We start from the raw sequence: 23,053 nt of genomic DNA on the forward strand, positions 1-23,053 counted from the left end.
CTTAGGATGAGTGTAATTTCATAAATGGAATAAACTTTATTAGAAATGACTTGAGTACATATTTCTGTTACTAAATCTTTCATATACTTTACATTATTTTAAAAATGACTCTATACCTTAAACAGGTATTCACTTTTTTTAGTGTGTCACTTGAAACAGGTATTTAATTTGGCTTTAGAATACCATTTTAAACTTATTTCCTAACACTTCAAACCCTAAAGTAGTAAATAACCATTGTCAACAGAAATAACCAAGTACCTAACCTCTTGAATGTGTAGAATTCCATTTTTTTCTAAATTCTGTGAGTTGTTAGTACATATTTATTGAATAATGAATTGTTGGACTATAGACCAAGAAAACTGATAAATTGGTAAACAAAGAGTGTATTATGGCATTTGTAAAATTAGCAATGTCATCCACCTTGTAGTTCGACTTTTGTGTAAGAGGTAGAATAGTTGGCCAGGCACGATGGCTCACACATGTAATCCCAACACTTGGGGAGGCCGAGGCAGGTGGATCACAAGGTCAGGAGATCAAGACCATCCTAGCTAATACGATGAAACCCCATCTCTACTAAAAATACAAAACATTAGCCAGGCTAGGTGGCATGCACCTGTAGTCCCAGCTATCCGGAAAGCTGAGACAGGAGAATCGCTTGAACCCAGGAGGTGGAGGTTGCAGTGAGCCGAGATGGCGCCATTGCACTCCAGCCTGGGTGAGAGAGCGAGACTCCATCTCAAAAATAAAAGAGGTAAAATAGTTAATTGGAAGGGTAGTGGACTAGGAACCAAGATACCAGAGTACGTGTTTGCTTCTGTCACTAATCGTGTGACTTTATAAAGATCCCCTGACTCTTACTGTCCTTCATTTTCATTAATAAAATGAAAGGTGATTTTGAAAAGAAACTCTTAATTTCCCATCTAATACTAATTTTCTATATATCTCCATTATATGGATTTTTCTTTATAGGTTTACTTAAAATAATGTTTTAACTACTACTAACGAAATTCATTTATAGTGACTTAAAGAGATAATGTTGATGCATAATAATATATCCATACCTGATTTTTGGGTAGAGGAAGAGGGAAAACACAGTCTGATTACGGTATGAGTTAAACATTGTTATTCGTTTCACATATCACTTATATTTTGTTCCTATCTTCATTCTTGAATCTTCTTCAGAGACAGCTGAATTACTTTCTCTAGTGAGTTATAAATCAAGGTTATAAGAAACTGATTTTCCAAAAATGTACTAGCTTGGATAATTTAAATCATTAAACTTAACTTTATCCAACTCTGTTTCCATTGCTAATCATCTATAGTATAATAGATGGCTTTTACATAAGCTAAAGTGGCAGAAAATATTTTTGTTGTTTTCTGTTTTTATATTTTACTGGTGAGTCTGATTGTAGTTGCTGTTTGAATACTTAGTTCAGGAAAAGTCATATGAATAAAGAGAGTGCCTAAATCTTTTTTTTTTTTTTTTTTTTTCTTTTTTGAGACAGAGTCTTGCTCTGTTACCCAGGCTGGAGTCAGTGGCGCAATCTCAGCCTCCCAGGTTCAAGTGATTCTCCTGCCTCAGCCTCCTGAATAGATGGGATTATAGGCGCGTACCATCACGCCCAGCTAATTTTTGTATTTTATTAGAGACGGGGTTTCACCGTATTGGCCAGGCTGGTCTGGAACTCCTGACCTCGTGATCCGCCTGCCTTGGCCTCCCAAAGTGTTGATTACAGGCGTGAGCCACTGTGCCTGGCCAGGGAGTACCTAATTCTGATACTCCTAATTTTGTCTTAATTCTTAAATTTTATTAAGATATAAAGATAAGAAGCTAAAAGTAATTTGTAGCATCCTTATTGTGGATGGTGTTGCTGATACTGACTGGTAAAGATAAGCGAGAGGGCAGAAAGGGAAGAATGAGAAGTGAAAGCAGACCACCAGGTAAGTCTGTGAAGGTCTGAGTGTAATCCCAATTCAACCCTCTAGCCCCCACATTCTGGGTATTCTCAGTAAGTCCTTATTTTGTACAACTGTGTAAATGCCAAAATCTGATGCCTGAGCAAATTTGAAAATTCATATCCTATATTCCTAATAAGCCTTTCAGGTCATTCTGTACTGCTTAACTCACCTTTACTCACTGATCTAGTTATTTTTCAGATTATTCCTGGGCACTGAAAAAGCTTTTAATGGTTTTATGCATATTATTCACTAGCTCTCATTTTTTCCAAAAATTATTTCTTATCAATATCAGCAACTTCCTATGGAATTTTTGAATAAAATTATAACTAAAACTTTAGGATTATTAACATACTATATATAAATAGGATTTGAATATTAAGGGAAAATAGTTGAATTTTGGTGATATTAAAAATATACCTTTTTAGACTATTTACTTTTTTGATAAGGTGATATGGCTTTCATAAATTTGTTTTAGCTTTGTTTTATCTTTAATAGTAGAGTTGGGAGAAAATAGGGTATATACAATTTACCCATGTAAATAAACTTCTTTTTTTTTTTTTTCCAGATAATTTTAGTAAGTAGGATACATTGGTGGTTTGGGGCATAATTAAAGAATTACAGTCAAATTGGATTTTAAGAATCACCTAATATACATTATCCTTGAGATTTCTGTTTGCCATTTATTGATTATGTTGGGGATCCTCAAGACTATCCTCAGAGGTGGCGATTCACCAGAAGGATTTACAGGACTCAATATATAAGTGTACTCATGGCAAACATTTATTACAGTGAAAACACATATAAAACAAAATCCGCAAAGGAAAAGATACATGGGATGAAGTTCATAAAAAAAACCACACACAAGTTTCCAAGAGTTCTCCCAGTAGAGTCACAAAGGTTGCACCTAATTCCTCCAATAATGAATTGTGACAACATGTGAAATGTTGTCTAAAGGAAAAGCTTGAGACTTGGTGCTCAGGGTTTTTGTTGGGGGCTGGTTACATAGGTCTCCCCTGCCTTGCACTTACCAAGATTCCAGACTCCCAGAAGGAAAGTAGATGTTCAACATAAAATGCAATGTTAGCACAAACAATTTAGACACAAAAAGCCCACCTTATCAGGGAATAGTGGAAACCCTCTTGAAATCCAACTTCCCAAATGGTCAACTGAGGGCCAACCTTGCAAGTGGTCCTTTCTAAGAAGAGCAGTCTCAAGTGTGCTGTGTTAAATTATTTTCTACACAACGATGATAGTATTTCATATGTTTTGGAAGTGGTCGTTAATGTAGTCACCTCAGAGGAACTTGGCCTCATAGGAGGATTTGTCAGAGAAACATATAAAAATAGGATCTCTAAGGAACATGCGTTGCCCTTTAGTTGAATTTTTAATAAATTTTTCAGTTGAATGCTTCACAATCAAACTTTCATACTTTTAAGGTCAAGAATTTTATTTTGAATTGTAAGACAAGTTTTGTGCTACATTTAGTACCACTTCTGAAGATACTGTTAATAATATGGAAAGATGCCTTTGATATTTTTACTGTTGATTCTTGCACAAGATGAGTGCTTTAAGAATTTTTGCATTTTAAGTTTTTGAATTCTATACTTCTGATAGTGAAGGTGTATGCGTACTGGTGGGGAAAAGATCATTTGACTTAAGTATGTCAGTTTTGGAACAAATGGTAGTAATAATTTTAAGTATCCTTTTTCCTCTTGACTAACAGAGTTGAAACAAAGAGTTAAGCCTATATTTCTTTGTTAAATTTAAAACAAAATAGACACTTACTTTACTTTCTTTATCCTTGTTATAAGATACGTTTCACTTTACCATTGAGCGATGTGTTGGGTATGAGGCTATCATAATCAAAATTTAAGAGATTAGACTAATTGTATTTAAATTCTAGCTGGAAGTTCATATTCTTTATGAAATTTAATGGTATAAAAATGTAAGTTTGCTTTGAAATAGTGCATCTACACTAATGTCTTTAAGAACTTACAGATTTTAGAAATTTAGGCAGCACTTTATGGAAAAATATAGAAGTTTAAAATATAAATAATTTATAATGAAGTGATCCTATTTCAGAAAAAAAATTTAAATTGTAAATTATGATTTTATATCATTGTTAAATTATATCCTTTCTACATAATTTGGTTTTATTTGCAGGTCCTAATCTACCCATGGCTACAGTTGACATAAAAAATCCAGAAATCACAACAAATAGATTTTATGGTCCACAAGTCAACAACATCTCCCATACCAAAGAAAAGAAAAAAGGAAAAGCTAAAAAGAAGAGATTAACCAAGGCAGATATAGGAACACCAAGCAATTTCCAGTAAGACAGTTCTTTTGTTGTTTTTATCTTCACTTTTGATTTATTCATTGCTGTTCTTGATTTTTAACTTGTTAGAAAATTTTCTTTTCTTTTTGGGAGGGTGTGTACATTCATCACTTGGATACTGTTTTAACTATGCACTTTATTGGAGTTTTTTTTTTTTTTTTTTTTTTTTTAAGGCAGCTGCTCAATAGATGTTCTTGGAATCTTACAGTTTATTTACTTTTTCAACTATGAGAAAAGAAAAATAAGATAAAGTTGCTTCTTCAACTAATTATTGAACATAAAAACGATTTCTCACTTTGCTCTAAAAATAGCATTTAGGAATTGTGTACAGATACTCCCTAGGGCCAGTAAAAACATTTGGTATTTATATAACATATTTCAAACATTTTCATATGCATTATTTTATTAGCTCATTATGAAACCCTATCCGGTCATATATATAATGCTTGGACTCTTACGCTAATTTGACAGTTCAGTAAATAGATGCTGAGAGAGACTGTACAAAGATTTTAAGTTTCAGTTAGTAGCAGAGTCAGGGCTAGAATCCTGTTCTTCTGACTCTTTGTACATAGTTTTTATCATAATATGGTTATGTCTGTGAGAACTATTAGTTCAGGCCAAAAATTCAAAGCCAAATGTTGATTGGATTTCATATATATTGTGTTTATAATGCCCTTTATGCATTTTGTTTTTTCTGTTGTTTTTTTTCTATTTTCTACTTTAGGCACATTGGACATGTTGGTTGGGATCCAAATACAGGCTTTGATGTAAGTATGTTTTCAAATCATGTACATTATAGCTCTGTGGAAATGTATTGGCCTATTTTAGATTTTTTTAAATTCATTTTTGTGGTGTCTAGTATATGTTTGAATGTGCTTGTGTTTTATGTACGTATGCGACTAAGGTTTAAAACCATATTATTGTTCCGTCATTCATGACTAAGTTGCTAAAGACTTAGACCAAGGTTTGTGTACCTTGGCTTTATACGCTGTATAAATAAAATCCTTGTGCTTTGAAAGCCAAGAGAAGAAAATCATTTCTGCCAAGTGATAATTTCAGGGGAATGTATACCAAATTACTAAAAAGTAGTATCTGAATATTCAGTTGTTGAATTCTCTAGATCTTTTCATTCTCCTGTTCTTTTTGGCAGTTTTGCCATTGTTTTGTAGCACTGTGAAATTGCTGGCAAAAATTAATCAGTGTTTGGATACGTTATTTTAAAGAGGTATTATTTATGATTGGAGTAAAGAATCTTTTTGGTTATTTTTGTCATAGCTGCAGTGTTAACTCTACAAACATACTGAGCACCTCCTTGTGCTGGGCATTATGCTTGGAATTACAGGAAGATCCTTGCTCTCAGATTTTCAAATTAATTTACTTTTTTTGTCTGTGTATTCCTGGTTTTACATACATACTTAGGACAAGGTAGATCACATGAGCATTGGAGATGTCTGAATCATGAATAGGCTAATAGAAATCTAGATGAGATGCCCTCTTTTTGAAGGCAGGGAACAAAAAAGAAGAAGAAGAAAATAGGAAATCTATCTGTTCAGTTTTTTTTAAGTAAAATTGTTTAGTTAGCATGTAAGTAATATAAGCATGTTAAAAGTTTAAAAAGGCAAAATAATTTCAGAAGGACACAGATGAGCCTTAAAATTAATGTTTTTTTTTTAATTGGGATATATTTTTATAGTTAGCAGTTACTTTGTTTTGTAGCTGAATAATTTGGATCCAGAATTGAAGAATCTTTTTGATATGTGTGGAATCTCAGAGGCACAACTTAAAGACAGAGAAACATCAAAAGTTATATATGACTTTATTGAAAAAACAGGAGGTGTTGAAGCTGTTAAAAATGAACTGCGAAGGCAAGGTAACTTTTATCTCTATTCAGCGTTCTGTTTTGTTTTAATCTTTTGAGGTCAGTTTCATGGAAAACAGGTACATTCATACATGTGAACTCTTCCTTGAGCAGAGTGTTGAAGTGTCTGGACAACAAATGTGGCCCATCATACTACGTCTTAACATTATTTTATTTTAACTAAAAACTTTACAAGATTTTGTTTATTAAGTCTTTATTCATAAAAATCCATACAAAATCTTCCAGCTATTCTATTTTAAAGTAAAAACTTATAGTTGCCTAAATGTTTTACTTAAGGAGTCCTATAAATCGCCAGATTTTATTGTAATTCAGAAGTAGTAATTTAAATATAATCACTTTCTAATTAGTAATATATTTTCAGAATATAAATAATGTAAACTTTCTATTAATTTTGAAATACAAATCCTTTTTCTTGGATAAAGTATAAAATTTTCTTTTGTACCTGAGAGCACAATTTATAACCTTTTAAGATTTGATATTTCTTTTAAAGGACCTTGTATTTTAGTTTTGTCTTAATAATTAGCACAGTAAAATGCAGATAAAATACTCTAAATTTTCCAATGTAACAGTCATCTCTTTGCTACCTTGTTCATTTAGGACTGCTTTCTTTCCTTCTTCCTAGCTTTTGCGTACTCATAATAGTGTAGTCAAGCAAAAGCTCCAGTTAAAACATTCTTCTGAAGAACTTAACAGTCATTTTAGATTAGGCATTCGGTTTACTTGTGTCTTTTTCACTGCCAGTGTTCATTTCAACTTTGATTGATTGATTCATATAGTTCATAAACATTATGCCAGTACTGGTCTCAGTATATTTAGATGTAAAGGAGTCTCATGCCTCAGCCACCCAGGTAGCTGGGATTACAGGCATGCACCACTACACCCTGCTAATTTTTATAGTTTTAATAGAAACGGGGTTTTTCCATGTCAGCCAGGTTGGTCTCAAACTCTTGGCCTCAAGTGATCCTCCCGCTTTGCTCTCCCAAAGTGCTAGGATTACAGGCATGAGCCACCATGCTCAGCCATGTTATATCTTTCATTTTTACTGATGTAGAATAAGAATGCTAACATCCTGACTGCTAGAATAATAGTAATTTTTGTTAATAACTTCAATTTTGCAGTATATAGAAATTCTCAGTTAATTTGTTAATAACCCGTTAGTTTATGTCTCTGGAATAAGTAATTGAGCATTTCAGCGTAGCAACCAACCTCCCATAATGCCATTACTAGAATTGTAGACTATTTTTAGAGATACAGACATTATACTATGAAAGTACAAATGTAAATTAGATGACAAAGGCTTACATTTTGAAAGGAAAGCATTATATTTGGACTTTAGCGCAGATTAATGTGAATGAATTCTGTTAAGCTATACTACACTGTAATTCTGAATGTGAATTGATTTTATTTAAAAAAAATAAGTGTACTTGATTCTTTTTTAAAGAGGGAAGGTATTCATTTATTTTTATTAAAATGTAAAATAATGCGAATTAACAAAATGTTTAATTTCATTGGTATATTTTGTTATTATTTTGTAAAGTAGAAATTTATTCCCCTTACTTTCGGAACTGTACTAATTCCTAAAAAGTGAACTATTCTGTTTTAGCTCATATTTTTTTAAGAACCAATAAGAAAGTGATCTTTAGGCTGACAATTTTCAAAAAAATTTGTGAGATATCATCTGTGCTCAGGTATCTTTGTAAAATAAAATGCAAAGATGAGGCCCTTTTTTGATATTTGATTTTTATACATGTTAAAATGAATTACTTTTCAATATGATGTTTATGAAAAGAAAAAAGCATGCCTTCTGTTTTTCTGTTTGCATTTCAGCACCACCACCTCCACCACCATCAAGGGGAGGGCCACCTCCTCCTCCTCCCCCTCCACACAACTCAGGTCCTCCTCCTCCTCCTGCCAGGGGAAGAGGCGCTCCTCCCCCACCACCTTCAAGAGCTCCCACAGCTGCACCTCCACCACCGCCTCCTTCCAGGCCAAGTGTAGCAGTCCCTCCACCACCGCCAAATAGGATGTACCCTCCTCCACCTCCAGCCCTTCCCTCCTCAGCACCTTCAGGGCCTCCACCACCACCTCCATCTGTGTTGGGGGTAGGGCCAGTGGCACCACCCCCACCGCCTCCACCTCCGCCTCCACCTGGGCCACCGCCCCCCACTGGCCTGCCTTCTGACGGGGACCATCAGGTTCCAACTACTGCAGGAAACAAAGCAGCTCTTTTAGATCAAATTAGAGAGGGTGCTCAGCTAAAAAAAGTGGAGCAGAACAGTCGGCCAGTGTCCTGCTCTGGACGAGATGCACTGTTAGACCAGATACGACAGGGTATCCAACTAAAGTCTGTAAGTAAGCTTTTTTTTTTCATTTTAGATCCTCTATCATGATGAAATTTTAAAGTAATTTATTGAAAGACATTTTTGAAAAGTGTATTCGTTCTTTTTTTTCTCTTGCTAATTCATTCTTAACCCTATAAATTTAAAAATACTTTTACATGCAATGACATGCACAAGTTTTAATTCAGCTTTGATACATCTCTATAGCCATGTAACCCCTATCTCTATATGCAAATGTAGGGCATTTCTGTCACCCCGAAGGTTTTGCATACCTCTTCCCAGTTAATTTTTCCATAAACAATCACTGATCTAATCACCGTAGATTAGTTTTACCTGTTCTAGAACTTCATATGAATGGAATTTTACAGTATGTTTGCAATTCCTTGTTCTAGACTTTACTTTCAAATAAAAGACACTTTAAAGAAAAATCCTTATTAAGCTATGAGAATTAAAAATAGCCCTACTTGAAACCAATTTCCTTAGGAAATCTAAACTAGTAGCTCTATGAAAATTAAATCATGTTCCAGAGTTTTCATGTTCTAAAATTTAGATTAGTAGAGAATCAGACTCAAAAAAATTGAAAGAGTTGTAATAGAATTTCTGACAGTGATGGCAAATAAATTTAGGAGTATCTGATTTGGATGAGGTAATCATTTAATCTTACAGGTCATTTAATCTTAGAGTTAAGCAAACATTTTTCCATAAAGGATCAGGTAGTAAAATTTTAGGCTTATATAGGCAATATGGCCTCTTGTCGTGACCACTCAGCTCTGCTGTTTTACCACAGAAGCACCACAGACAATACATAAATGAATGGTCATGCTTGTGTTCTAAAACTGTATTTGGACACTGAAATTTGAATTTTATATAACTTTCACATATCAAAAATACTCTTATTTTCTATCAGCCATTTAAAAATGTAAAAATCAAGCTTAGTTTTTAGATAGTTTAAAAAAAAAATACAAGAACAGACTGGATTTGGCCCATGGGCTGTAGTTTGCTTACTCCTATCCTTGAGCCTGACCTGTCTACATTTACATACGTCTTTTGGAGCCTTTTATAACACGTTCTCCAGGACTTCAGGCGGGTCATGGATGATAGGTTTTTTTTCTGTGAAGTAAACGGAGACGACAGAGGATGTTTTAATTGAAAATTATTTCCCAGTATAGGAATTAAAGTAGCTTTCTAGATCTCAGAAACTGTCTAAAAGGAGAGTAATAGATAGGAAGCACAACTAATTGAATGAAAACGTGTAAACATTAGCATAGATTTAAGAAGACTCTGATCTTTAAAATATATCTAACTCTTTTCTTTATATGTATTCAGGATGACACTTAAACCTATGAGCAATCATCTCTATTCTCTTTCCCCGTTTAGATCAGACTAAAGATCTGTCAGAAGCAGTTGAAGAACTTTAAAGAGTGGTTAGTGGGGAGAGTTAATGTCAAAATGACCACAGCCCAGCTTTTGCCTTGGAATCTCTGCTAGTTCCTGTGTCACTCTCATTCCCGTAACTCCCACTCCTAACCTACCTTTTTGTTTTCCCTTTTCTATTTCCTTTTCACAAACCAACTTTTGTTTCTTTCTCTCATTTAGCTATAATAAGGTGATTTTAAATTTTTAATGAATAAAGTTGTATCCTCATTTATTTTAAAAAGTTAGAGTTAAATTTTCTATTTACTTTCTCCATAACTTTCTCCCATCCCAACGCTCCCTTTCTTTCCAAAAAGAAAAACCCGTTAATTGATGTGTAAGTACCTTTTAGAAAGAAAAATATTTTCTATTCTAAGTGTTGAATGGGGGCCATTTTTATCCTAAATAATCACTTTCCTTTTGATTGCATTTATTGCAATCATAGAGTGCATAGTCAGTGAACTATTGGCATGTTATACATGTAATCTGAGTTTGTTATTTTTTTAAAAAAGACCATTTTGTGGTTGAAATTTCTATGGCTGTGTTTCTTTAAATTTTTTGAGTAAATCATCAGTTTATTCTGTGATGAATATGATTAACATAAAACCATGGATTTACTTTACAGAGCTAGTAGGAAGTATTCAATACTCACATATATTTTGAATTCCATGGTTTCAGTACCTCAAATAGTACCTTGTTCAAGTAAGCACTTCAAAAAATGTGTTTGATGACAGTGTGCTCACTTCTGCTTTGTGCTCTCTACTTTACATTGTCACATTGCTTAAAGGTAGTCTAAATGTCCCTACTGCTGTTGTACCTCTGAGAGCCTTGTACAGAAATACAAAGCTCTGAAACTCTGTGTTATCTTTTTTCATTTGTGGTACTTCTATACTGGAAATAATTAATACATAATGTTTAAAGCCAAAATACTAAGGAATGAATCTGTATCTTAGGGGGAACCACTGTGAATTTTTTTTAAAAAAGGTGTTTACTCCAGGAAGAAAAAGCAGCATTAGAGGAAGAATTATACAGATCAAAAATGGGAAGTTTGTCTTAATAAAATAATTGTCTTTGGGAAATGATTAAGAATTTCAAAAATATATATTTTATATATATATATGTATTAAAACATAAGTAATATTTAGTACAGCTGTGCTGTTTCATCTTTAGTGATAATTTTTTTTTTTTTTTCCTGAATGCACTTTGGCACAGATGGAAGTACTTCAGTTAGGGATTGTTACTTGCCTAGTGAGGCAGGTACATTTTGAAAGTTGTTCAACTCATCTCCTTAAAAAGAAATTATATACTATGAGAAAAGAGGTTCATTTTGAAGGTATAAATATAACATAAAGGTGTAAAGCTGAATTTTTGTAGGCAAACATAAGTTTCTACAGTTGTTTTTCAATATCTTCAGTGTGCTTCCCACGTAACAACTTGAGTCTAAATATTACCCTCTGTTTATAACTTGAAGTCCCTTGATAATAGCTTTAAAGTTGATCGTCTAAGTCTGTGTGTGCTGGAATAAACAGAAGTAACCCAGCAAGTATTATTCAGGAGAGGGTTTGTTATCTGAATATAAACATAGATTTAGAAATGTATTGTTGGCTTATACATTAAGATGGAAAGGAAATATTTTTGAATAATATCTTTAAGGCAGCAGTTTGTTTCTTGTTAATTTAATTAATCTTGTCCTGGACTTGCCAGTTTAATATCTTTTTTGTCTTTTACGATAATAAGTCATTCTAAGAAAGTAGGACTTTCTGGAGACAAAGATTCTTTGCTAAAGATTTATTACTGAGTTTTGCTAACTTTCTTTTCCAAGGTGTCTGATGGCCAAGAGTCTACACCACCAACACCTGCACCCACTTCAGGAATTGTGGGTGCATTAATGGAAGTGATGCAGAAAAGGAGCAAAGCCATTCATTCTTCAGGTAGAGAGAGAGAGTGAGACAGAGAGTGTGTGTGTTTAATAAATTTGAATGACATTCTGTTATTTTTATTTTATGACTGTCTTTGCTAGCTTTCTCTCTGCTAATTGAGTAACTACTGATATGGGCTCTAGGGTGTATTTTAAAAAGTTGTTGCCTCTGTGACTAGTCTGAGACTTAACAAATGCAACACCACCACAGCCATAGCCATAAATTGAAAGAACAGCTTTGGGAATATTGACCGTTTTGTTTCCTATATCAGGAAATGCTGATAGACTTCCTAGCAAACAACCTCTAAACAAAGCTTGAGATTTTCAGATCTTATTACTGTGACATAAAAGATTCAGGGCCGGGTGCAGTGACTCATGCCTGTAATCCCAGCAGTTTGGGAGGCCGAGACGGGTGGATCACCTGAGGTTGGGAGTTCGAGACCAGCCCAGCCAGCATGGAGAAATTCCGTCTCTACTAAAAATACAAAAAAGTTAGCCGGCGTGGTGGCACATGCCTGTAATTCCAGCTACTCGGGAGCCTGAGGCAGGAGAATCACTTGAACCCGGGAGGTGGAGGTCACGATGAGCCAGGATCGCACCATTGCACTCCAGCCTGGGCAACAAGAGCAAAACTTCGTCTCAAAAAAATAAAATTAATTAAATAATAATAAAAATAATAATAATAAATCAGGCTATTTACCTCATCTGTGAGGATTAGGACTAAGAATTTTAAGTAATTTTTACTGTTTCTAGAGTTTGCTAAAGAATACTGACCTTTTTTAAACCTTTATCATTTTCTAAAAGGTTGATTTGAATAAACCAGTACCTATTCTGAGGTTATTGTTAAACATATACATACCACCATATAAATGAATATTGCTTTAAAGAAAGGACAAGAATATGAGTTTTGCTGATTGGAGTGGTTAAGGTTTGCTAAGTAGCTTCTCTAACATAATGTGCTAGAATCAGATCTTTCTTCTTATTAGATTTATTTAATCTCTGAGCCTCAGTTTCTTGTTTGTTACATTCAGAGAATTCACAAAGCATATAGATGTGAGAATTAAATAGTATATCACTAATCAGCAGATTGCCTAGCACATGGTAGGTGCTCAATAAATGTTATCTTCCTTTTGTTTCTCTGTAAGGATGTGCATGTCTTAAGATCCTTGAGCAATGTTTGTTTTCCTTAAATAGGCATATTTGTTCCATTACAGAGATAGAGATAAATATTTATTGTGGAATAGTAATAAAATTTTGACAAAACAACAGAAGTCCCTTCCTTCATCGACATGCATTAGGTCTAATGAGAGAGAGAGAGACAAGCAGTAAACAAAGCAAACTAGAAAAATGTATAGTATGTTAAATGGTGACGTGAACTAAGGACAAAAGTCTAACAGGAAAGGGAAATAGGGAGCAGGCTGTTGAGAGAGAGAGAGAGGTTCATTTTGAAATGATAAAGAATGATAAGGGACGATAAAGCCTAACTGAGGTGACATTTAAGAAAAGACCAGCAGTTCAGGAAGTGAACCATGTAGAAAACTAGGGAAAGTGTATCCGATGGAAAGAACAGAAAATATAAAGTCTGTTAGGTTGAGAAACAATGAGGAGATCAGGGAGCTTGCAAGAGACGGAGGGAAAGAATAGTAAGGAATGAAATACAAGAAGTCGTCGGAGACCCCTTGAAGTACACTAGCTTTTATTCTGAATGTGATGGGAAGCCATTGGAGGATTTTTAGCAGAGGTATAGTAATGATCCAAGCAAGAGATCATGGAGACTTGAACCAGGTTTATAGCACCAATGAGAAGTGGTTAAATACTAGTTATATTTTGAATGTGGAGATCACTGGGTTTGCTGATGGTTTGAAAAAGTTGAAGAAAAATAAGAGTGCAAGATAACTCCAAGGTTTTTGACTTGAACAACTGGAAAGGGGAAAGACTTAGGAAGAAAAAGTTTGAAAGGGAAGATTAGGAGTTTGGTTTTACATATTAAATTTGAGATACCTGTTAATTCAACTATAGATCTGGAGTAGGCATTTGGTTATGAGTCTGGAAGTCACAGGAGAGGTCTGAATTGTTAAATTACACGTCAGTAGGATATACATAGACACATGGTATTTAAAGTTAAGGTTATATCTATGGTATAGTCTTCTTTAGCAAACTCTAAAAACAGTGAAAATTGCCTAAATTCTTAGCCCTAATCCTCACAGATGAGGTAAACTGCCTGAATTTTTTATGTCATAGTAATGTCACAGGAATGAGATTAAAAATCTCAAGCTTTTGTTTAGAGGTTGTTTGCTAGGAAGAGATAAAGAAAGGTCTTCATTCATTCATAAGAAATGTAAGGCTTCTGTGAGATACATGATTCTGAAAATGCATTTATTCTATGCTGGTATCTGTGAGTTCTGCTAATTATTTCCCTACAATACGTTTTTTTTTTTTTTTTAAATAATATATAATAGTCATGCTAATATAATGAAAATATAGGATGGTTTTTACTTATTTTCAGACCCATTTCTTTTAACTATTAGTATTTCTGTGGTAGTACATGATGATGGAATTATTAGCTACATCTTCCTCTTCACCATAGATACTGATAAGTTTCTGTCTTTTGTCACTCTGTAATGCCAGCATAGTTGGGTGTCTTTGATGCTTTTCATCCAGGTAAATTTTGTGAAGCATGTCTAGCATAAGCTAGTAGCAAATTATTTCCCTTGCTAGAAAGTAAACACAAAAATTAACGTGAAGTCAATTGAACTCCTTTCCAAATAAATTCTGTAACAATTTAGAGCTGACCATCAGACTTAAATAAATAAATAATAATTATTGTTGTAAAAGTAACAACTTAGTTTAGGGCTAAGAGAAGATAACGTTGCCTCTCTCAGGCTTCTGTTATTCAAGTTCTAATACTACAACTCCAGTACTTCTTCAAATACTACCTTCACACAATCAATTTTATATGGAGAAAAATAGAAGAAAAAGATGGTTCTGTGTTCTGTACATGTAACCCACACATATGTCACGCAGTCTTACTGGCTCTTTATCATTACCAAGTACAATTACTCAGCTACTGTCTCACTTTATATACTTGGCCTTCATGGGTCCTGTATGTATAGATATATAAATGTATATATATTTATATATAGCATATATATTTATACATATTTTATATATAGGTATATAAAGAGGTTAAATATGGAAAGTCAGTATAATATAGAAGTATGCTTATAAAATCTGATGACATCTAAATATTCCTTCAACAAATATTTATTGAACAACTGATGCGTAGCGCTGTTTTGGTGTTGAGGATACAGTGAAAAATAAGGTAGGCAAGGTACCCGCTGTCATGGAACTTAATAGATAAAGTATAATAATTTTAGATATTAGTTAAGTGATATGAGGAAAATAAAATGGGATAGGCAGTTACTGATTGTGGGGAAGGGCTGTACTTTACATATGATGGTCAGGAAAGGCCTCTCTGAGGAAGTAGTTTTTGAATGGTTCCTAAATGATGAAAAGATTCAGTTTAACAAAAGAAATAGCTACTGCAGAAGTTCTAAAGCCAGAATAAGATTGGTAAGTTTAAGAGATAGAAAGGAGACCATCTTACTAGAGAGAGTGACTTGAATGGAGAGTGCATTATGAGAAAAGTTTGGGGAGAGGGAGAGACTATATCTGGGCAAATCATGTAGGATCTTGTGGAGGGAGATAACGTCAGACGTCATTCAGATAGCAGTGGTAGCCACAGGAGGACTTTAAGAAGGGTAGCAACATATTTTTTAAACTTGGAATTTAAATAATATCACTCCATTTGCTCTGAGTCAGATAGACTCTAGAGTTACAATAATCCAGGCAGGATGTGATGGTGGTGTGGAGAGTAGCAGTGAAAGAGGTGAAAAAGAGCAGGGTTGATAATTGGATCGTGAAAAAGGAGGAAGTAGTAATAATTTCTAGGTTTTTGGCCTGATGATGTGACAGGATGGTGATGCCATTTATTGTAATGGAGCGGACCAGGATGGAGCAGGAAAAGAAGATTGGGGAAGGAAATAAAAGTTAGAAGTTTTGAGTTTGAGAATCCACGTGAAGAGTACAAGAAGGCAGTTGGATTTGTGACAGGTCAACCCAGATGTGATTTTATACATTAACAGGTTGAAATTTGTCACATAGATGTTAAGGAACTAGAACCGTTGTCTTCTGAGGCCTGTTTTAATCTTTAGTTTACTATCATACTCTATAAATATTTTTCTTTAGATTCACTTTAAACTGTTTTAGTAACTGGATTCTTCTGGGAGTCACGTTATCTGTGTTTCAGGAGTTAAATAATTGGAGAAACCACCCAAGAATTATGTAATGTCATTTTATTTATGCATATGTTTTAATTGTCTTGATTATTTTCTTCTAGATGAAGATGAAGATGAAGATGATGAAGAAGATTTTGAGGATGATGATGAGTGGGAAGACTGATCTATATATTATATATATATATATATATTTTTAAGGTGAAATACTAAACTCTACTTTCTGTCTGTGGATTCTGTAAAATTATCATGTAAATGTTCTACCAATTTGCTGTATATTTTTGTTGCCTTTTTTGCTTTTTTTTAATCTGTGCAATACCTCATTTAATCTGTAAAGGTTTGTCGTAATCCTCTACAAAGCTACTCCCTGTTATTGTGTGCAAGTTTACACCAGGATGCTCACTTGATTTGTGAATATTTTTCATTCCATCAACAAGGGAGTTTAAATATTATATGTGAGACTGACAAAAACCTTAATGTAATTTACTTATAACGCCAGAAGGAAAACACTATTTTCATACCCTACTTTTTCTGTACCTAAATTTTCTTAAAAAAAAAAAATCTAGTATAGCACTACATTCTTTTTTAAGTGATGCAAACCTTAGTTTCTTTAGCCCCTTTATTTTGAATACAACGCTACATATGAATGTTGAAGCTGATACATTGCACAGTTCTGTAGATATCACTACACCGATGCAGTTTCTCAAATTTTAGCAATATGCTCTACGTAAAATCACTACAGAGATACTAGTGGGGAAGATGAATAACACACCTCTTACAGCAATACTGCCTGTTATTGGTATAGCAGTGGTATTTGCAGACTGGGATCATAAGGAGCCCTTACATACTTGTTATTGACTGAGTTTTATGCTGTAGCAAATGTGGCAGGCTCTTTTTGGCAAAATTTGTGAAAATTTTTTTGGTATTACTCTGAAACAAAATTTAAGTTGGAGTTTGGGGGATTTAGGGAGTAGTTTTCATTCTACATGAACTGAAATAATATGATTACTCCAATATTTGGTTAAAAATACTGTACAAATCAGAATAGTACTAAAATACTGTGGAATTTTAGCATTTTTATTTTGCACTTTGTGTGGATTGAGGTATTCAGAAATACCAACCATAAAAATCTAATCTAGTTGGCAAAGATATGCATCAAAGCACAGAACCTAACATGCATTTATTTTGATAATTTTTGAGGGTTTTTGTCAAATAGCATGTGAAGGGTTACATTTTTCTTAAGATTGGTGGTCCCAATGTCAAATTTCTTGGAACACATAACTGAATGATAGATTTTTTTTTTAAAGATAAAACTTTACAACCTGCACATTTGTTATGCATACTAAATGGTGTGTTAAAAGTAGGGTTTCTTTGCCTCTCTACAGTACACTAATCTGCCTAAAGGTGGTTGTTTCATATTTATAATGCTAATTGTCATACCTACCTACTTTAAATTTTAGGTAGAAAATTATCTGATTTAAATACAGACACATATTTTTCTCACATTGAGTCATATGCATAATGTAGTTCCAAATGTATTTCATTACTATAGTCACAATATCCAACTAAAAATTACGCTATCTAGAATTGTACCGACCAAAATCTAGTATTGGCAGATCTTGACAGGCTGGACCTGCAAGATATGGCTTGAATTTTAACCATTTATTACATAATCTCTAGTGATCATGCATCTAGTTATCATAAGAAATAATTTAAAAGGTTTTGTTGCTGAAAGCAGTAAGTGGTGCAGTAAAATAGTTAAGTTATTCAAAGAATGTTATCTTTCTTGCAAGAGTAATTTAAGCACATGGGAAAGATTCTAGACTTTTTGTTTCTTGCAACAACAGTGCCCTCTGCTGCTAGAAACCTTTTTCTACTTACTATCATTTTTATTGTGGCTTGAGCTCAGTGAATCTGGTGCAGATGAGGCTGGACAACTACTAACCAATAAAATCAGGAATTTGTACAAAAGTTAAATGGGATATTATACTTATTTCAAGTAATGTTAATTAAAAATTTTTTTTTCTTTTTGACAATATAAAAAACATTTTAAATTTCCTAGAAATGTCTTCAGGGTAAGGCCAGTTTAAGATCTTAACTTTTGGCCAATAAATCCTAGATTTTCCAGCTAACTTTGGTGGTAATAAATATTTATCAGGAGCTTCTCTCAGCAGAGAGTATCCATTCTTTGAATTCGAAGCACAATTTTAAACATGTAAAATGGACATATAATTTGCCAAAGGTAATTGGTTTACTCTTTTTTTCTTAAAGAAAAAAAAGACATTGGTTGTTGTTGCAAAAAGTCTAAATTACTATCGGTTGAAACACAGCAGCTGTGGAGTTCAGTCCAGGCATGAAGACTAAATCTGCTTTACCAAGTAAGGCGTAAGGTTGCATGTTTCAGTCCTCTACCATCCTGCACTGTGAGCAGCACTATACCTGTGCGTTGTCTGAAAGCCTCCTGTATATTCTCCAGCTAAATGGTCGTCTGGTAGCCTTTGCATTTAACAAACTAGCATGAGGCTTTTTATATCTAAATGCTACGTGATAGACAATTTCAGCTAGCCACATATTGTATGTATGAGATTCATAAAGACTTTCAATCATTTCATTTTCAAACAACTGAAATTTTGTTTAGTATGTGAATTCTTTTTTTGAAATGTATAGTGAATAGGATGTTGCACTGGTGGCAATTCATCATGGAGCATAATAAAATTAATTTGACCCAAATAGTATAAAATAATGTGTTTTATTTATTGTCAAAAGAGTCAAATAGGTTTAAATGTTTTTTAACTGTATAGCGAAGGGTACACAGCAATCAATGATAATGGTTGATGTTTTCAGCAGACTGCATGCCCTGAGAGTTAGAGTGTGCCATTAAATAAACATGGTAAGCAGAAGAATGTTACACCCTGTTCTGTTGGGAAACATGACAGCTGCTCAGCAGCTCCCCTAGAAGCCACTGCTGTGGTTTACAGAGCATTCACATTGCAAGGTCAAACTGTTTGGAACTCTGCCACATACCAAAAATGTTGAAGATTTCTAAATCATAATGATATTGGAGTTTACTGGTAGTTTCAATAAATGCCAAATATAGCAGCTTGTAATGGGACATAAGTAGCTTTTAATAAATTATATCAAAGAGGGTGCTCATTTTAAACAGGAAACTGTGTTTTTGATAAATAGAATTTTCTGTTTCACTGACTGGAACAAGTGGGTGTCTGAAGATTAAACTGAGTTGCGGAATTCAGAGTGTAGGATGCTACAAAATTACTTAAGAGCTTTGGCCAAATTTAACAACTATTTCAAGAGTAATACATTCTGTTAAATAAAAGTTGTTTCTGTTGTGCAAATGTGAACACTTAAGAATATATTAGACTTTTAAAAGAATTTTTTAAAGAGAAGTGAAATATGCCTAAGAATTGTTTCTGTCACATCATTTTTATCTAATGAACAAAGGGGATTCCCAAGATAACTCTTGTTTTAGAAACAGAGTTCCTAAAGGACAAGTATAGAGATAAGGCTTATTTATAGTACACTAGAAAAACCTTTATGGAAATGTTGGGAAATTTTACTTTCCACATTTATTGACATTGTCACGTCTCACCTCCAAAACACAGCATTCATTTATTCATGGATTAAAAAAAAAAACAACTTTGCTTTCTAAGGAAGCCTCTGGGAAAGGTATAGTACACTGTTATGAATATGTTAGGGAACATGCTTTGCAGCTACCGCCTTTACTTCTGTATGTAATACGTGGCATCCTCCAGTGCCGTGAGGAGCCTTTTGAAAAATTTGTCTCCAGGTGCATCTGCCATAGGTTTTTCCAAAAAAAGAAAAGCATCACAGATTGTGTTAACTGTTGATACAGTGTTTACTATTACCCAAGTCCAGTGTAACTCTAAATTGGCCATGCGCACCATCAAGATGGACAAGTCAAGATAAGAATAGCACACAATTATTTTGAGTAAAACATAATGGATTGTAGTTTATAGGTGGTTTCAGTCTAATCAGATATTTGTGTACTGGGGCATTTCTAAAAACTTGAAGTAGTCCCTGAATTATTTAACAACCACAAAAAATCTACCTTAAGATTAAAAAAAAAAAAGTCTCTATTTAGCAAAGTTCAATTTCAGCAGTATCAGATTGCATTATGGAACTTGAACAAAACACTGTTTTCTGTCTTGAATTGGTTAGCATTTCTTGACCCAAATTTTGTCTTGTCTAGCTATCGCTAGATGTGTGAAGATTTTCATCAAGGCCTAATTTTAAGGATTTTTAAAGCATCAAAATCATCACATTTAATTATGAACTAAATGTGTAGTGGACATTAAGATGCAACAGTGGATAGGATAGGTCCCTACCCACATTTACATCATTTAAATCTAAAATACTTTCTTCATAAATGAAAGACGTTTGGAGACCATTGAGTTATATGAGAACAGAGGCATGTGGACACCACCACACCTATTCTCTAACTTTGCAGGTGAGGGTGTTCATACAGTGCTTGTGGGGCTTGCCCGAGGTTAATTAGAAGTATCTTTACTAGAAGCCAGATCTGACTAGTTCAGCTGCTCTTTCTCATGCACCATAATCCTATTGTATGGCTTTCTCTTTTTCTTAAGGATAAACTGCAGATTTCATTTGTTTCTGAAAGATATATGGCTACAAATGTCACCCTTTCTCATATCATCTGGGTGTTGGTAGATGCCGCCAACATCTTGTGTCCATCTCTAACCAGAAAAGCTGGCTTGCTTTGAGGAGCCAGCCTCTGACTCTGATGCATGTGATTGTATTTTGGCTCATTGGTGGCAGTCACCCTACATTGCCCAAGCATTTGGTCATCACAGGGCATTTCTGTCATCTAGTACAGAGTTGAAATGAGGTTGAGCTTTTCATTCTACATCCAAATTATTTTTGTCAGTTTCTTACAGATGTAAATAGGCATTGTTTTTACTTAGACATAAGTATAAGTCTTTACAATCAACTTGTCTGACAGAAAATTAGTTTAAGAATATATTAATTTTCTGAATAATACTTGATCAACAGCTGCACTGTCAATTTAAAGACCGGGAGTTCTTCCAAGGACCACAAGGACAATGTTTCAAATCCAACTTTCTGGCTTTATTATTGATGAGAGAGAGGGAGATCCTAACTTGGTTGCATGTATTTCAACCTTACTGGAAAAGAGGCAGGAAAATAAAATTTGTTTCACAAATACAAGAAACAAAAGAAAAGGCATTATGTCCGGGTAACTATGGAAAAGCAAAGCTATTCATGTTTCAGTTCTATAGTTGTCTTAAAGGCAAGTATAATTGAGCTCACTAAGTCAGTGTCTGGCATAAGTTTTTTTTTTAAGCCAGGGTGGGAATCTAAGGAGGCAGAGAACAGAAAGGAGAGTTTGTGTTTGTAAGCGTATTTTGGTGATCTGGGGAATGCTCAGCAAGTAGAATTAAGAAATGCAGTTGAATCTCCATTTTTAGGGACGAAAACTAGTTCTAGAGAAGGAAACTCATATTTGTGTTTTGTTTGTTTATTGAGCAAGGATGTGAATGCATAAGGGCCAAACCTTTTCTTAATTTTGGTAGCTAAAGCTCAGAACTACACCTGACCATTCAAGTGTAAGGGTTTTTTCTTTTTCTTTTTTTTTTAAGTTTTCTGAACTTCGTTGTGGATACAAGCATAGCCTTAGTATTTCAACCACATTCTTTCCAAACCACCATTAAATGGACCTTAGGATTCTATTTAAGAGGCCTTGCTTTGGCCATGGTTGAATATCTGAATGCTCTAGAACATGCTTATAATGGACTTGCTGCCCAGAGATGTTTAGGAAGTTCAAGTAGATTCTGAGCCAGATTTAGATCTGCACCAGTGCCCTTAAGTTCTATAGCCAACATACTGCATTAACTTGACATGGTTTAGACCAGTTAGACTGTGCAGAGAGAAGTAGTCTACACACACCACATGAGCCCTTTAGCACCCTGTTTGCTTTAGCACTTTCATCACTTTGTTTTCCAAAAACTCAAAACAGCAGAAAAACTGATTTGTTATGGGAATCACTATATTTTTCATGGTTCTTTTGGTTGGTTTGTTTGATTCCAAATTGTCTAAATCATACTAACCAAGATCATTCGACCAGCTTAGGAAAAACAAATAGATTGTGCATTGAGTTCAGTTTTGATTCTGTAAAGACTTTGCAAAGACTACTTCACTATTTATGTACTACTGTTAAATGGTATTTGATAGGTTGTTGGAAAAGATAGGGTAACTTGTATGTACAGAAAAAAAGAAATGTAGTTGCCATTACCACTGCATGGCAGGTTAACACTTCAGTGTAGCCTTATCTTTGTATCTTGGTCTTACCTTGTGATATTAGGGTTGTGGTAATGAGTCTACATGTGAACTGCTTGCCATAATAAACTTCGGGGTATCTTTCAACTTGTGAAAAACTATCGCTCTGTCTTCACATTGGTAAGATTTTCCACAAAATTGAGGGTAGACATAGGCGTTGTAAAACTGTAAAGGAATTTTTTCTGAAGGTTTTCCCCAGAAAGCTTTTAAATATACACGTTTCTTAAATATTAATGGGAAATGGTGACTAAAACAAGAAAGAACAGAAATGTAAGGAAATGTTCTCTTAATTAACATTCCTGAGTCTTCAGAAATTTCCAGAAGTATGATTTATTTTCAAAGCCAATGGATAAATGCACTTGAATGCAAGTATTACTCTAATGTCCTATACTGAAACAAACTATTTTAAATGATTATTACTGTAAGTTGGAAATAGACCCCAGAATAAAACAAATCTCTCTATGTACTAATCTCTAAGATCATGGTAATACAGGAAATTCATGTGAGCATATAATGCTAAGTCCCATTGAGAAATCAGGCTTTTTTTCTTCTTCTTCTGTC

At 34.1% G+C, this 23,053-nt stretch overlaps 1 protein-coding gene across 2 annotated transcripts in view; it reads left to right on the forward strand.

Moving 5' to 3' along the window:
- Positions 1-18,876, forward strand: part of WASL (WASP like actin nucleation promoting factor) — a 66,892-nt gene extending 48,016 nt beyond the window's left edge. For both annotated transcript variants that reach the window (XM_031665211.1, XM_031665212.1), the window contains 6 exons: positions 4,123-4,291; positions 5,022-5,064; positions 6,014-6,167; positions 8,004-8,524; positions 11,751-11,859; positions 16,246-18,876. In XM_031665211.1, the coding sequence (XP_031521071.1) occupies positions 4,123-4,291; positions 5,022-5,064; positions 6,014-6,167; positions 8,004-8,524; positions 11,751-11,859; positions 16,246-16,307 (1,058 nt within the window). In that variant the 3' untranslated portion in view covers positions 16,308-18,876. The remainder of the gene's footprint in view (positions 1-4,122; positions 4,292-5,021; positions 5,065-6,013; positions 6,168-8,003; positions 8,525-11,750; positions 11,860-16,245) is intronic.
- Positions 18,877-23,053: the final 4,177 nt, after the last annotated feature.

This window comes from Papio anubis, chromosome 4, assembly GCF_008728515.1.
Source record: "Papio anubis isolate 15944 chromosome 4, Panubis1.0, whole genome shotgun sequence".
Classification (NCBI taxonomy): domain Eukaryota; kingdom Metazoa; phylum Chordata; class Mammalia; order Primates; family Cercopithecidae; genus Papio; species Papio anubis.